This window comes from Girardinichthys multiradiatus, chromosome 18 (assembly GCF_021462225.1).
Source record: "Girardinichthys multiradiatus isolate DD_20200921_A chromosome 18, DD_fGirMul_XY1, whole genome shotgun sequence".
Classification (NCBI taxonomy): Eukaryota; Metazoa; Chordata; class Actinopteri; order Cyprinodontiformes; family Goodeidae; genus Girardinichthys; species Girardinichthys multiradiatus.
Genome location: NC_061810.1, coordinates 24,043,107 through 24,059,041, shown reverse-complemented (window position 1 = coordinate 24,059,041; position 15,935 = coordinate 24,043,107). Strand labels below are relative to the sequence as shown.

At 41.4% G+C, this 15,935-nt stretch overlaps 1 protein-coding gene across 4 annotated transcripts; it reads right to left on the bottom strand.

Moving 5' to 3' along the window:
- Positions 1 to 1,296: 1,296 nt before the first annotated feature.
- LOC124883715 lies at positions 1,297 to 15,279 on the bottom strand. Of its 4 annotated transcripts, XM_047390970.1 has the most exons (8): positions 15,108 to 15,279; positions 14,593 to 14,728; positions 13,075 to 14,435; positions 4,754 to 4,901; positions 4,455 to 4,640; positions 2,240 to 2,436; positions 1,931 to 2,166; positions 1,297 to 1,872 (listed from the first exon to the last, which is right to left on the bottom strand). In XM_047390970.1, the coding sequence occupies exons 3-4, from the start codon at positions 14,155 to 14,157 to the stop codon at positions 4,866 to 4,868; spliced, it is 1,119 nt and encodes a 372-aa protein (XP_047246926.1). In that variant the 5' UTR covers positions 14,158 to 14,435; positions 14,593 to 14,728; positions 15,108 to 15,279; the 3' UTR covers positions 1,297 to 1,872; positions 1,931 to 2,166; positions 2,240 to 2,436; positions 4,455 to 4,640; positions 4,754 to 4,865. The 4 variants fall into 4 exon arrangements, with proteins under 4 accessions (XP_047246926.1, XP_047246925.1, XP_047246924.1 ...); XM_047390969.1 differs by having other exon boundaries at positions 1,931 to 2,436; XM_047390968.1 differs by lacking the exon at positions 1,931 to 2,166.
- Positions 15,280 to 15,935: the final 656 nt, after the last annotated feature.

Sequence of the window (15,935 nt, the reverse complement as noted above, 5' to 3'; positions counted from 1 at the left end):
TAATTCAATATTATCCTCTCACAAATGGGGAAAAAAACCACCAGCTGCAGGCTATACATTCCTTGCCCAAAACACATGGTCTGCCACTGCTATGATGTAATGTTTATAATTTCATTAACTGTTCTGTGTTATAACAGTATTTTTTAAGGTGGTTTTAATAATCTAATTCAGCTGTGCGCTGGACAAAAGCGGAAGTGCGAGTAGGTCATTGGCTCAAAGTTCACAACCAAGTAATTTACTTTTGTTTAAATAAAATAAAAAAATGTGTCAAGCATTAATTTCTAATTTCTGACATTAAATGTAAGAATTTTTAAAACAGCATTGAGCGCTTGGCAACTTTGATATATGAAGTTCTCACGCAATGTCACAGGGATTGGCTCCCCCCACGTATTGACTCCCACCACTGATCTTGTTTTGGCGGTAATTTAAACTTCCTGTTCAAAATTTTTCACTTAACAATATCTTTTAAAAACCTCGATTAGTGTGTTTTTATGAAAAATGTAGGCTACATCCTTAGAATTTTTACTACACTTGTACAAGGTAAGTAAACTAATAATGTTTAGGTTTTAGATAAAACACTGTTGCTACTGCAATCCAGGCCCCGATTAGCAGAGAGGGATTCATGGTTGCATGCCTTGCATACATATTTCTGTAAACCCACAATTCAATTACATTTTAAGTCCAGACTTTTAAAAAATGTTGAAACAAAGATTCTGCAAGGCTTTGTCTTGCAGCTTTTCCATTCATATTCAGTCATCGATGTTTAGGCACATCAGTAGACTCCACAGAACTAAGACACATTTTTAAAGTTGAACATATACTTCAATTGAAAATTCACAAGACAAGTAGTAGTAAAAAATTCAACATTTAAAATAAAATAAAAACATACTATAATTACAACACAGCATAAATGGCTTACAGATTTGAGAAAACAATTCAAATTAAGTTTTTGAGTTGTGATAGAATGCTGAAATATCAATGTTTTATGACTTTGGGAGATTATATAGGCCAGAATAATATTTTGATTAATGCTAATCAAAGCCTTTTCATTCTTTAACTAGATTCCTCGACAGCCATCAATAGACAGGGATTCCCTTATTGCAGTTCTCTGCAGTTCAAAAGAGGCTATCCTAAATGGCAAAATAGCCACACCAGCTGCCACTATTTGGACAGAATTAAGTCAGCAGCTGGAAAACAAGATGTCTCCAAAAGCCCTGTACACTTTTATAAAGTCTAACAGACACAACATCTGGTCATGTTTGGAGATCAGTGAGCAGGAAAGTGATCGTGAGAGCAGTGTGGGCACAGAGTTTGACTCTGGCTCCATTTCTCCTGGACAAGACAACTGCTCAGGTTTTCAGCTTGAAGTTCCTTTTGAGGAATGGATCAAATTTGTACCTGAGAAAGTGGAATATAATGACAAGTTTTCATCATCTGGCAAAAGGGAATACATGATTTTGAAGCCTGGCACTTGGAGTCATGTAATTAACCATCTGATTTGGAAAAAGATCAAAAGCACATGTACATTTGTGGTCTAGAGAGCAAAAGTTTATCCAACTGTCACAAGTAACTACATAGATATCAAAGGCTTCAGTAAAGAGTGTCAAGGCCATATTAAAATGACTTGTGCTAGAGAGCCAACGGTAAACAGCCCAATGCTGCTTCAGTGTTCCATCGAAGACACTGATATCTCCCTGCACACTGGGCAATCCAAGAGGTTCATGTCTGGAAACCTTCGTGCACAGACTTCAAAAGAGCTGTGTGAGGGCAGGATGGAGCCGACTGTATGGAGGTCAGCGAAGGCATCAGATTTGATGGATATTGGAGATGCTGAGCCAAGTCACCTTCCAAATTTGGCCACCCTATGAAAAGCTAAGCAGGAGAGACAAAGATCCCATTTTGTCTTTGCAGTTATTAAAATATAGCACACCTCACAGTGGTAGTATAAGAGACATTGATCTAGACAAGTTCTTCTGCCACTATTGGAGTCAAACACAGCTACATGTGTATAAGGCATTGTCCAAAAAATGCCCCTCAGTAGTTTGCTTTGACGCAACTGGCTCAGTTGTGAGAAGACTGGTGAGACCAAATGGTACATCTAGACACATCTTCTTATATCAAGGTGTTCTGACAGGGGACAACTGCTCAGTCCCAGTTGTGCAAATGCTGTCAGAGAGACACGACATTAATGCAACTGCAACATGGCTGACAGAATGGCTTTGTACAGGTGCTGCTATACCAAAGGAAGCCGTGAGTGACTTTTCTCTGGCTATTCTTGGTGCTCTGGTGAAGGCCTTCACTCCTTATCCCGATCTGAAGACATACATTAACGAATGCTTCCGTGTGCTACTTGGAAACCAGTCTACAAAACTTCCTCCTTGTTTTATCAGGGTTGATGTGGCACATTGCATAAAGATGATCTGTCAGTGGGACTGCCTGAAAAACAAGTCACAACGTGTCAAAGATTTCTTTGTCAGGGCAATAGCAAAGCTTCTTCAATCACAGTGCTTGGACCATGCAAAACAGCTAATACATGCCATCACTGTTGTGGCCCTCGGTGAGGCAGAGGGTAATGATAGTTCTGGAGTCCCTCTCGAATCAGAGATGTGCAAAAAATATCTAAAAACCCAGATCACAGAAGACTCCATCATCATTCCAGATGAAGATCCAAATGAAATGCATCAAGTGGATCCTTTTGACAAGATCCAGACTGACCTACGTGGCTGGGTATCAAATACAGGTCCTTCTCAAAATATTAGCATATTGTGATAAAGTTCATTATTTTCCATAATGTCATGATGAAAATTTAACATTCATATATTTTAGATTCATTGCACACTAACTGAAATATTTCAGGTCTTTTATTGTCTTAATATGGATGATTTTGGCATACAGCTCATGAAAACCCAAAATTCCTATCTCACAAAATTAGCATATTTCATCCGACCAATAAAAGAAAAGTGTTTTTAATACAAAAAACGTCAACCTTCAAATGATCATGTACAGTTATGCACTCAATACTTGGTCGGGAATCCTTTTGCAGAAATGACTGCTTCAATGCGGCGTGGCATGGAGGCAATCAGCCTGTGGCACTGCTGAGGTCTTATGGAGGCCCAGGATGCTTCGATAGCGGCCTTTAGCTCATCCAGAGTGTTGGGTCTTGAGTCTCTCAACGTTCTCTTCACAATATCCCACAGATTCTCTATGGGGTTCAGGTCAGGAGAGTTGGTAGGCCAATTGAGCACAGTGATACCATGGTCAGTAAACCATTTACCAGTGGTTTTGGCACTGTGAGCAGGTGCCAGGTCGTGCTGAAAAATGAAATCTTCATCTCCATAAAGCTTTTCAGCAGATGGAAGCATGAAGTGCTCCAAAATCTCCTGATAGCTAGCTGCATTGACCCTGCCCTTGATAAAACACAGTGGACCAACACCAGCAGCTGACAGGGCACCCCAGACCATCACTGACTGTGGGTACTTGACACTGGACTTCTGGCATTTTGGCATTTCCTTCTCCCCAGTCTTCCTCCAGACTCTGGCACCTTGGTTTCCGAATGACATGCAGAATTTGCTTTCATCCGAAAAAAGTACTTTGGACCACTGAGCAACAGTCCAGTGCTGCTTCTCTGTAGCCCAGGTCAGGTGCTTCTGCCGCTGTTTCTGGTTCAAAAGTGGCTTGACCTGGGGAATGCGGCACCTGTAGCCCATTTCCTGCACACGCCTGTGCACGGTGGCTCTGGATGTTTCTACTCCAGACTCAGTCCACTGCTTCCGCAGGTCCCCCAAGGTCTGGAATCGGCCCTTCTCCACAATCTTCCTCAGGGTCCGGTCACCTCTTCTCGTTGTGCAGCGTTTTCTGCCACACTTTTTCCTTCCCACAGACTTCCCACTGAGGTGCCTTGATACAGCACTCTGGGAACAGCCTATTCATTCAGAAATGTCTTTCTGTGTCTTACCCTCTTGCTTGAGGGTGTCAATAGTGGCCTTCTGCACAGCAGTCAGGTCGGCAGTCTTACCCATGATTGGGGTTTTGAGTGATGAACCAGGCTGGGAGTTTTAAAGGCCTCAGGAATCTTTTGCAGGTGTTTAGAGTTAACTCGTTGATTCAGATGATTAGGTTCATAGCTCGTTTACAGACCCTTTTAATGATATGCTAATTTTGTGAGATATAAATTTTGGGTTTTCATGAGCTGTATGCCAAAATCATCCGTTTTAAGACAATAAAAGACCTGAAATATTTCAGTTAGTGTGCAATGAATCTAAAATATATGAATGTAAAATTTTCATCATGACATTATGGAAAATAATGAACTTTATCACAATATGCTAATATTTTGAGAAGGACCTGTATATGCGAGGAGAGCAGGTCACTCGCTGCAGCCAATGGGGATACGGATAAAATCCATTTCCTCCCTGATATTGTTCCACTCATAATAAGACTAGCAAGTTACTTACCACTTTGGACAGGAGTAATGGTCCCCCTTTTCAAAAGCACCAACCTCACAGCAAGCTCAGCCACTGTTGAAGCAGAATTCAAAAATGTAAAGCATGGCCTTTTTAAACACGAGAACTTACCCATTCGAGCTGATCGCTTTATTTCTCATCATCTTTCCTTTATTGAAGGAAATATGCGGATTTGTTCTGCAAAAGCGAAAAATGATGAGGAAACATCTGGATTAGCAAAAGTTTCCGACACAAACTCTGTATCCATGACTACCCACAGTGCTGAAGCCAAGAGAAGAATGGATTCTCACCATTCTGTGGAATCCGATGAAACCACAAACATTCCTCCAACAGATGAAGACGTGGTTGAAAACTGGAGGGGACCAATTCTTCCACCCAAAAAAAGGAAGAGAACTTCTTATCTCACTTCCTGCACTGAATGGCTCCATGCAGATCCATCTTTTGGGGCAAAAAGAGTGAAAGTGGGACTATTAAAAAATGGAAACCTGCATCAACCGATTAGAGTTGGGACATCAACAATCTCTGCTCTGAACACGTGCATTTGATGCGTTTTGTCAGTGCTTATGCTGTGCTTTCTGTGACAGCTCACCATTTCAAAATGTTGTCAGGAACAACAGTGACAACCCCATCTTACTGCTGGTAAAAGCCATTGCTACAGATGGTGTGACCCCAAAGATCTATTCACAGAGGGCAGAGCTGCTAAGTGCAATGTTTGAAAAAAATCCAGTTGAGGTTTGGTGCCCATCAAATCGATGCCCAGTGCAATATCTCCACAGTCATTGGAAAAATAATGAGAAATACAATACAGACCAAAAGTTTGGACACACCTTCTCATTCAAAGAGTTTTCTTTATTTTCATGACTATGAATATTGTAGCTTCACACTGACGGCATCAAAACTATGAATTAACACATGTGGAATTATATACTGAACAAAAAAGTGTGAAACAACTGAAAATATGTCTTATATTCTAGGTTCTTCAAAGTAGCCACCTTTTGCTTTGATTACTGCTCCGCACACTCTTGGCATTCTGTTGATGAGCTTCAAGAGGTAGTCACCTGAAATGGTTTTCACTTCACAGGTGTACCCTGTCAGGTTTAATAAGTGGGATTTCAAGCCTTATAAATGAGGTTGGGACCATCAGTTGTGTTGTGCAGAAGGTGGATACAGTACACAGCTGATAGTCCTACTGAATAGACTGTTAGAATTTGTATTATGGCGAGAAAAAAGCAGCTAAGTAAAGAAAAACAAGTGGCCATCATTACTTTAAGAAATGAAGGTCAGTCAGTCCGAACAATTGGGAAAACTTTGAAAGTGTCCCCAAGTGCAGTCGCAAAAACCATCAAGCGCTACAAAGAAACTGGATCACATGAGGACCGCCCCAGGAAAGGACGACCAAGAGTCAACTCTGCTGCAGACGATAAGTTCATCCGAGTCACCAGCCTCAGAAATTGCAGGTTAACAGCAGCTCAGATTAGAAAACAGGTCAATGCCACACAGAGTTTTAGCAGCAGACACACCTCTAGAACAACTGTTAAGAGGAGACTGTGTGAATCAGGCCTTCATGGTAAAATAGCTGCTAGTAAACCACTGCTGAGGGCAGGCAACAAGCAGAAGAGACTTGTTTTAGGCTAAAGAACACAAGGAATGGTCATTAGACCAGTGGAAATCTGTGCTTTGGTCTGATGAGTCCAAGTTTGAGATCTTTGGTTCCAACCACCGTGTCTTTGTGTGGCGCAGAAGAGGTGAATGGATGGACTCTACATGCCTGGTTCCCACCGTGAAGCATGGAGGAGGTGTGATGGTGTGGGGTTGCTTTGCTGGTGACACTGTTGTGGATTTATTCAAAATTGAAGGCATACTGAACCAGCATGGCTACCACAGCATCTTGCAGCAGCATGCTATTACCATTCGATTTTTGTTTAGTTGGACCATCATTTATTTTTCAACAGGACAATGACCCCAAACAACTCCAGGCTGTGTATTGGCTATTTGACCAAGAAGGAGAGTGATGGGGTGCTGCTCCAGATGACCTGGCCTCCACAGTCACCGGACCTGAACCCAATCGAAATGGTTTGGGGTGAGCTGGACCGCGGAGTGAAGGCAAAAGGGCCAACAAGTGTCAAGCATCTCTGGGAACTCCTTCAAGACTGTTGGAAAACCATTTCAGGTGACTACCTCTTGAAGCTCATCAACAGAATGCCAAGAGTGTGCGGAGCAGTAATCAAAGCAAAAGGTGGCTACTTTGAGGAACCTAGAATATAAGACATATTTTCAGTTGTTTCACACTTTTTTGTTCAGTATATAATTCCACGTGTGTTAATTCATAGTTTTGATGCTTTCAGTGTGAAGCTACAATATTCATAATCATGAAAATAAAGAAACCTCTTTGAATGAGGTGTGTCCAAACTTTTGGTCTGTACTGTATATCCAGCATTTACGTCTCAAAACACTGCTCTTCACAGTTCTGCCAGCTAAACAAAGGAACAACAAGGGAAGTACCATTTGTTTCTCCTGACATTTCTGTGCTGATGGACTCTGGCATGGCTCAGCTTGACATTTCAGTAGAAAACAGACTCTTCCTTCCGGAGTCTCCCTGCCTTCGCCCACTACCGAAGGAATCAGAATGTCCAGTTGAATTCAAAGCAGGAGCCAGCACCTCAGGAAAAATGCTCTGTGCTGGAACTGTTACTCATAGCTACAGCATTGGAGAAATAGCATGGATTGACAGTGACCTTGCAAACACAACTCAGTTTCCTTTGAGTCAATTTCCCTTCATTGTGGCTTTCCAAAGAAAGACATTCACTTTGAGAGGAGTCATCGCTTTCAAGGGAAGCTTGACTAAAGAGGGTCTGGGACATTACATTGCATACTGCCGAAGAGCAAATACAGGTCCTTCTCAAAATATTAGCATATTGTGATAAAGTTCATTATTTTCCATAATGTCATGATGAAAATTTAACATTCATATATTTTAGATTCATTGCACACTAACTGAAATATTTCAGGTCTTTTATTGTCTTAATATGGATGATTGTGGCATACAGCTCATGAAAACCCAAAATTCCTATCTCACAAAATTAGCATATTTCATCCGACCAATAAAAGAAAAGTGTTTTTAATACAAAAAACGTCAACCTTCAAATAATCATGTACAGTTATGCACTCAATACTTGGTCGGGAATCCTTTTGCAGAAATGACTGCTTCAATGCGGCGTGGCATGGAGGCAATCAGCCTGTGGCACTGCTGAGGTCTTATGGAGGCCCAGGATGCTTCGATAGCGGCCTTTAGCTCATCCAGAGTGTTGGGTCTTGAGTCTCTCAACGTTGTCTTCACAATATCCCACAGATTCTCTATGGGGTTCAGGTCAGGAGAGTTGGCAGGCCAAATGAGCACAGTGATACCATGATCAGTAAACCATTTACCAGTGGTTTTGGCACTGTGAGCAGGTGCCAGGTCGTGCTGAAAAATGAAATCTTCATCTCCATAAAGCTTTTCAGCAGATGGAAGCATGAATTGCTCCAAAATCTCCTGATAGCTAGCTGCATTGACCCTGCCCTTGATAAAACACAGTAGACCAACACCAGCAGCTGACACGGTACCCCAGACCATCACTGACTGTGGGTACTTGACACTGGACTTCTGGCATTTTGGCATTTCCTTCTCCCCAGTCTTCCTCCAGACTCTGGCACCTTGATTTCCGAATGACATGCAGAATTTGCTTTCATCCGATAAAAGTACTTTGGACCACTGAGCAACAGTCCAGTGCTGCTTCTCTGTAGCCCAGGTCAGGCGCTTCTGCCGCTGTTTCTGGTTCAAAAGTGGCATGACCTGGGCAATGCGGCACCTGTAGCCCATTTCCTGCACACGCCTGTGCACGGTGGCTCTGGATGTTTCTACTCCAGACTCAGTCCAATGCTTCCTCAGGTCCCCCAAGGTCTGGAATCGGCCCTTCTCCACAATCTTCCTCAGGGTCCGGTCACCTCTTCTCGTTGTGCAGCGTTTTCTGCCACACTTTTTCCTTCCCACAGACTTCCCACTGAGGTGCCTTGATACAGCACTCTGGGAACAGCCTATTCATTCAGAAATTTCTTTCTGTGTCTTACCCTCTTGCTTGAGGGTGTCAATAATGGCCTTCTGGACAGCAGTCAGGTCGGCAGTCTTACCCATGATTGGAGTTTTGAGTGATGAACCAGGCTGGGAGTTTTAAAGGCCTCAGGAATCTTTTGCAGGTGTTTAGAGTTAACTCGTTGATTCAGATTATTAGGTTCATAGCTTGTTTAGAGACCCTTTTTATAATATGCTAATTGTTTGAGATAGGAATTTTGGGTTTTCATGAGCTGTATGCCAAAATCATCCGTTTTAAGACAATAAAAGACCTGAAATATTTCAGTTAGTGTGCAATGAATCTAAAATATATGAATGTAAAATTTTCATCATGACATTATGGAAAATAATGAACTTCATCACAATATGCTAATATTTTGAGAAGGACCTGTATAGTGAAGACTGTGTCTGAAAAGAAGACAATACAACCACATGCAGTGTTATACACAGCAGACCGAATGCTGTGAATCAACACATTTTGGGGGAAAATTTCTGAGAAGCCCAGATCAAAAGGCAAATACATTTTGCCATGGTTTTATATTCCTGACCAGAAATAGGTTCTATTTTAATGTTCTTTGTTACAAGTTCCTAGATGGTTAAATATGCCATATTTTACCTGTGGTGATTTATAACATAAAGTTAATTTTCCAAATCAGAAGTGTTTATTCTTCTTTGAAAGTATAATGTAGATTACATTTTCAAACAGTAACTTGGTTATGCGTGATCTCAGAAGTCATGGTTACCTCTCTCAATTAATTAGAATAGATAACCTTTATTGTTCCACAATAGGAACATTTGAGTGTGTCAGCACCAAACCATAAGGCAATGAAAGTTCATATTTACCTAAAAAAGTAGAAGACTTACCCAAACTAAAAGCTATAAGAAACAAATGCAAAAAACAATCACAAAAAGCTGAATAGGAATTACAGTAAAGGAGAGGAAAAATACAATACTGTGCAGTTATCAGTAAGGTATAGGTTATATATATTAAATTTGACGTGCAGAACAATCAGGTGACAGTGGTGACAGCATTTATGTAAACACTTGATCAGATAAAAACTTCAATATTGGCATGAAAAAAGTACTTTTGTCCACTTAAGGTAAAGCTTCACTTAGGCTAAAGGACCTCTCCATGTCTTTACTAGCTTCATGCATGGGATGGGAAATACTGTCCAACTATGAATATATTGGTCATGTGCCCACCTCATGCCTTGCAGTTGTGGAATGTTCCTTTATCTACACGAATGTGGAAACGTCCATTGCTTAGAAAAGGCATAGGCTACTCATAACACTTGAAACGTATTATATAAGAAACATTTCACCGAAAAAATCTATATCAATAAAGTTGAGTGGTGGTTAATTTCACCCAAAAAAAAAAAATGCTGTGGGAGGGTGGACTGGATCCGTAAAATACTGTTGACTCTCTTGCAGCGGGTCTCTCATTATTCACCCTTGGAGATACAGAGTCTTCCCCATCATCTCCAGCTTGTGTAGACATCTTCTCAGGTGTCTAACTTACTTAAGACACAGGAGACATTTTCTGTTGTTGAAATGGTAACCACACTGCCCCGTTCTGGTTCGAACACGCACTGACACTCGAACGCCGGGGAGGCTCCGCCATTATTACCTTTTACAATAGTGTGTAACCTTCCATTCTACAAAGTAGTACCAACTCAAAAGAATACAACAGTGGAATACATTGTACTCAACACCCCCACTCAATGGTGCCACTCACTTCAGCCATGACACTAGTTTCCAAACATATATGAACAAAACTTTTCAATCTTGGCCCTTGTGGCAGATTTTGTGAACACATCTGCGACCATGTTGTCTGTAGGACAGTACACCAAAACAATTTTACCCTGTAAAACGTTTGACCTTATGAAGTGATACTTAATGTCCACATGCTTGCTCCTCTGACGATTCACAGGATTCTTTGCAAGGCGTATAGTCCCTTGGTTGTCCTCAAACACTTTAGCTGTTTGTTCAAAACTGTGGTCCATGTCCTGTAGTAGTTAGATAGATAGAGCGCTTCTTGAATAGTAGCTGCCAATGCTAAATACTCAGCTTCACATGTTGACAATGAGACCTTTTGCTGTTTTCTTGTTTTCCATGAAACAATAGCACCGCTATGACTTAGGCTGAAGCAGTAGCCAGTTGTGCTTTTTCTGTCAATGACATCATTGGCCCAGTCTGCGTTGGAGTATCCTATGAGCTCTAATTTGGTGTCACACTTCTCATAACACAACTCATAGGCTTTGGTTCCTTGTAAATACCTGTACACATGCTTTAAAGCTGTCATATGTTTCTCCCTTGGATCTGACATATGCTGTGACAGTTTACTCACAATCCAGCTGATATCGGGCCTAGTACAAGTCATTATATAGATGAGGCTGCCCAACATTTCTCTGTACTTTCTTTGATCAGTTTGTTCCCCATCAGGCATTAGGTCACATTTGATTTCACTAGGGGTGGCTCTGGGTTTACACTCAGCCATACCAAACCTTTCCAGTATTCTCTTTATGTACCTGGACTGGTTCATTTTGATAGAACCTTCTTTTTGTGTGAAATCAATCCCAATAAAATGGGTGAGATTCCCAAGGTCTTTCATTTTAAACTTACTTTTCAGTTTCTCCTTGACCTCTCTTAGACACATCTCATTGCTTGCAGCCAAAACTATATCATCGACCTATACTAATAAAATAACTTTTTCTTTATCAGACAACTTTGTATAGATACAATGATCAACCTGGCTCTGTACAAACTTATTCATAATCAGAAATTCATGCAACGTCATATTCCAATTCCTCCCGGATTGTTTGAGCCCATAAATAGATTTATTCAACTTGCACACGAGTTGCACACCGTTCTTTGGTTTAACCTGGAAACCTTCGGGTTGGTCCATGTATATTTCACAGTCAAGGGGCGCATGTAAGTATGCAGCCTTAACGTCCATCTGGTTTAGTGTAAGGTCATGCTGTGCTGCTAGTTGCATCAGCATACGTAGTGATGTTAAGTTTGCAGTCGGAGAGAACGTCTCTGAATAGTCAAGTCCCTCTACCTGACTGTATCCCTTTGCTACATACCTGGCTTTATATGTCTCGTTCCCTTTATTATCTTCTTTGAGAGCATATACCCACCTTCCCCCCACTGTCTGCCTACCTTCTGGTAATGGTAAAAGTGAGAAGGTGTTGTTTTCTTTAAATGAAACCATTTAATCTCTCATCGCCTTTTTCCACCTATCAGATACTGGCGATGCCATAGCTTCATTAAAGGTCTGTGGCAGTCCAGCTGTAGCTCTGTAGCAGTAATCAATGGTTAACTCACTACTCTGCACTACACATTCATAGTCCTCCAAGTATTTGGGTTTCGTTCTGACTCTACCAGTAGTACGAGTAGCCTGGGAGTCATTAGTTGGATTTGTGTCACTCTTCAGCTCTGAGTCTCTCTCTGTGTCTGTCAGCTCTGTTTCTTTGGTTAGTGGCTGACTAGTTTGACTTGGTGTAGTTATCCACTCTATGTAGTGGTCTTCTGTTCGGTCCCAGTCGGTCTGAGTATGCTTCTCAGTCAAACCCCTTGTAATGAAGTGGGCCAATCTGTGTTTCTGAACTTTGTTTGTCTCTGGAAAATAAACCATGTAAGCAGGTGAATGACGATCAAAACCAACAAAAATTCCCCTTTTGCCTTTAGGATCAAGCTTCTTCTTGTTTTGCTCATACACCATACATTCAGAACCAAACTTATTTATTTTGGACAGATCTGGCTTCTTTCCAGTGAAAAGGAAATAGGGGGTTTCCCCTGTTCTCTTACAGTAACACCTATTTCTTATAACTGCAGCTGTCCTGGCTGCGTAAGGCCACAGATTCTTGGGTAAACCTGACTCAATCAGCATACATCGGACCATTTCAAAGAATGTGCGCCAATTCCTCTCTGCTGTCCCATTTTGATAGGGAGAGTAGGGCGCTGACCTCTCATGCTTTATAGCATTGTCCCTCAACAATGACTGGTACTCCTCTGACACAAATTCTGTTCCATTGTCTGATCTCAGACGTTTTACTTTACCGTAAGGTGCGGTGTCTGCCAAGAACTGCTTAGTTGCCTCAACTGCTTTGTTTTTGTTCCTAAGGAAGTACACATAAATGGCACCTGAAAAATCATCTGTGAAAGTGATAGCATATTTATGCCCTTCAAGAGACTCTGGTGCAATAGGTCCACCCAGGTCTGTGTGTACTAGCTCTAAAGGCTCCTTGGCCCTCACATCGCTCTGCCTGTTTCTTCTTTGAGAAAATTTACCCTCTAGACAAATTTCACATTGGTTGGGTCTGCACATTTATCTTTGATTTCCATCCCATTTACAACTGTTTCAAGTTTTACAATATTATCATAGTTGCAATGACCCATTATCTCATGCCATGTTTTTAGATCAAAAGATACATTGCAGGAATCCTCACTGCTTACATCTTTCTCTGTGACAATGTCCAAATAGTACACTCTGTCCTTTACCTTCATCTTACATGTTGTGCCCTCAGGAAGAACCATTTTGTTGTTATTCTTCTCGAAGTTGAACCTTGCACCTTTCGAAACTGCTGCATCCACAGACAGGATGTTCTGTGGGTATTCTGGAATCAGGAGAGCATCCGTGAGCTTGACACTCACCACTTTCCCGTTGCAGTTGATCAGCTCTATTTGTGCGTCTCCTTTTCTCAGGACGCTGCCAGTAATCCGTGTCCCATCTGCCAGTTGCATCACATGGTTCTTGGGCAGGAATGTCTCGTCAAATCTGATGAAGGCATCCTCGTTGGTCATGATGTGGGCAGAGGCACCGCTGTCCACCAGTAGACCTTGCTGCTGTGTGCCGTGGGGTTCCCATTCACTCACCCGGAGCACAAACACTTCTTCCTCATTTATGGGTCTATGCCTCTCTTTAACACGAAAACTTCTTTGTCCAGTGTCTGTAATGGTGGCCCCCCTGCTTCCATTTTGTGTGCTGGTCACTCTCCGCTGAGTTTTCTTGTCTTTGTTTCTGCAGTCTTTTGCTTTATGTCCCATTTTCTCACAAATAAAACATTCTCCATTGAAATACTTCTTCTCCTTTTCTTTAAACTTAAGCCTGGATGCTCTGTAATTAGCTGTCATTATTTCATCTGTTCGGGGCTTATTGCAGTAGCGCAAGGTGCATTCAAAACTTCTCAGCCTTGCCTTGAACTCACTGAAGGTCAACGTTTCCTTCGTCTGACTGACGTGTACAGAAAATGGGTTGTATTCTTCCACGAGTCCTTTTAGTACCATCGCTGTCAGTGGTGCATCACTGAGGGTCTCTTTAGCTCTGTTTAATGCGGCCACTATCTTTTCAACACGGGCTAGATTGTCTGCTAATGCCTCCCTATCAGCCATTTGCACATTTGTTAGCTCTGTGTACAGTCCGACAATACGCGGCTTTTCTTCTGACTCAAAATGGCGCCTCAATATTTCTAGGCTTTTCTTGCCGTCATCAGGTGCTTCATAGAGGATTAGCGTCCAAACAACCACACAATTCTGCGTAAGCCATATCATTTTTCCTACCAATTTCCTCAGCCTCTGGTGCATAAGCCTCCGCTGCTAACTCACGTCCCAGGATGACATCTTTGAGGCCAATGGTTTTCAAGTACGCTAAAAACCTTGCTTCCCAGATGTGATAGCGTGCTTCGTCTCCGTCAAACCGCGGCGGCAGTCCCCTTCCATGTATCGTTCTACTTGGAACTTGTCTGGGCCCATAACCTGTTGACTCTCTTGCAGCGGGTCTCTCATTATTCACCCTTGGAGATACAGAGTCTTCCCCATCATCTCCAGCTTGTGTAGACATCTTCTCAGGTGTCTAACTTACTCTGATACATAAGACACAGGAGACATAGTGTGTAACCTTCCATTCTACAAAGTAGTGCCAACTCAAAAGAATATAACAGTGGCATACATTGTACTCAACAAATACTAAAAAAAGTTGTAATGTCACTGTTTTTCAACGAAGAGAAATAAAAGACTTACCGTATGTCCTTTTCTGCGTTTACAACATCCGACAACTTCACACTGACTGAATTGGTGACGCTGAACCAAAACAGTAATTACAGCCTGCAGCAGGTGAAATTTATTGTCTCCTATTTAGGTGAAGTCATGCTATCGCCTGAAAGTAAAACATAACACTGACCGGTGAGCAGCACAAAATATAATTAAGGTAAAACTAGATTTAGTTGATCTATTTGGAAAAATACAAAAAAATGAAAAATTATCAGTGAGTATTTTGTTATCCAAAGTTACACATATAACCCTTGAGTGACATTCTGGTTCACACAACATACCAGTCGGTGACGGTAATGCACCAATTACCTTGCCAACCATCAATAAACTAAATCAAAAAAGAAAAAGAAAACAGCACAAACGAAGCACTAAAAAATGAGCCCACTCCGGTTCAATTCGGGGTAAAATGGGATGGTGACCTAAAAAATAATCTTTAATATCTCAGAAACCAAAACAGCACAAACGAAAATTTCAACGGCACAAACCTGCACAAATGAAGCACTTTTGCCGGAATTTTTCAAGTTGGTGGGGTGTCAGCTTCACGCAGCTAAAGGTAGCGGTTTAACAAGCGCGCGAACAGTCTGTCAACATAAACATATGATCCAAGGAGCCCTACTCTAAAAGCTAGCCTGTTCTGTTAGTAAACTGGTTAGTGGGCTTTCCACGCTGCACCTATCTTAATCATCCAACGGTTGAAGTAAGCAGGAATGTGCTAAGGGGGTGGTAATTGGTGCTGGTGCACCTGCCCCTTTCCCTTTGATATCAAGTGTACCTCTTTATTTTTAGACATTAGGCAAAGGTCTGTTATAATGTAGCAAAAATGTAACTAAAACTAAGATGTATAAATAAAAAAGGAGTGTGAGGAGTTGTGTTTTTTAATATGGCTCACCACTCAGGGCTGCCTTTTGTCAGGGGGTGGCACCATCAATAATTAAAGCTAAAAAGTTAGGTAATGAGTTGTGCTCTTGACAGGTTTGCAATTACATATTACACATGTTCTGTCTGTGTTGCACAGTGTTTGCACTGTAAGAAAAAAAACATTTTACCTTGCAAATGGCTAATTGTGTTGAGCTGGTATGTGATTTGAAGATTCCTAGTTGATGGATAACTAATGGGCAACTTCAAAGATTCAATGAAATCTACATCTGTGGATCAACTGTAGTATAAATCTCCAGAAAAATATGTTTTCTGGTGTAACCTAAACAGTATTATTCTACACTGAACACAGATTCTTTGCTATACCACTTTGAATTTTTGAAACACATTTTTCTATTTGCTTACATTTACTTCTATTTGTAAAAAACACAAGACAC

Coding starts and splice junctions, on each gene's coding strand:
- LOC124883715 (XM_047390969.1), bottom strand. CDS start 14,157: ATGCACCAGAGGCTGAGGAAATTGGTAGGAAAAATGATATGGCTTACG. Junction 4,902..13,074: donor GCACAACATGTAAGATGAAG/GTAAAGGACAGA, acceptor TTGCCCCAAAAG/ATGGATCTGCATGGAGCCAT.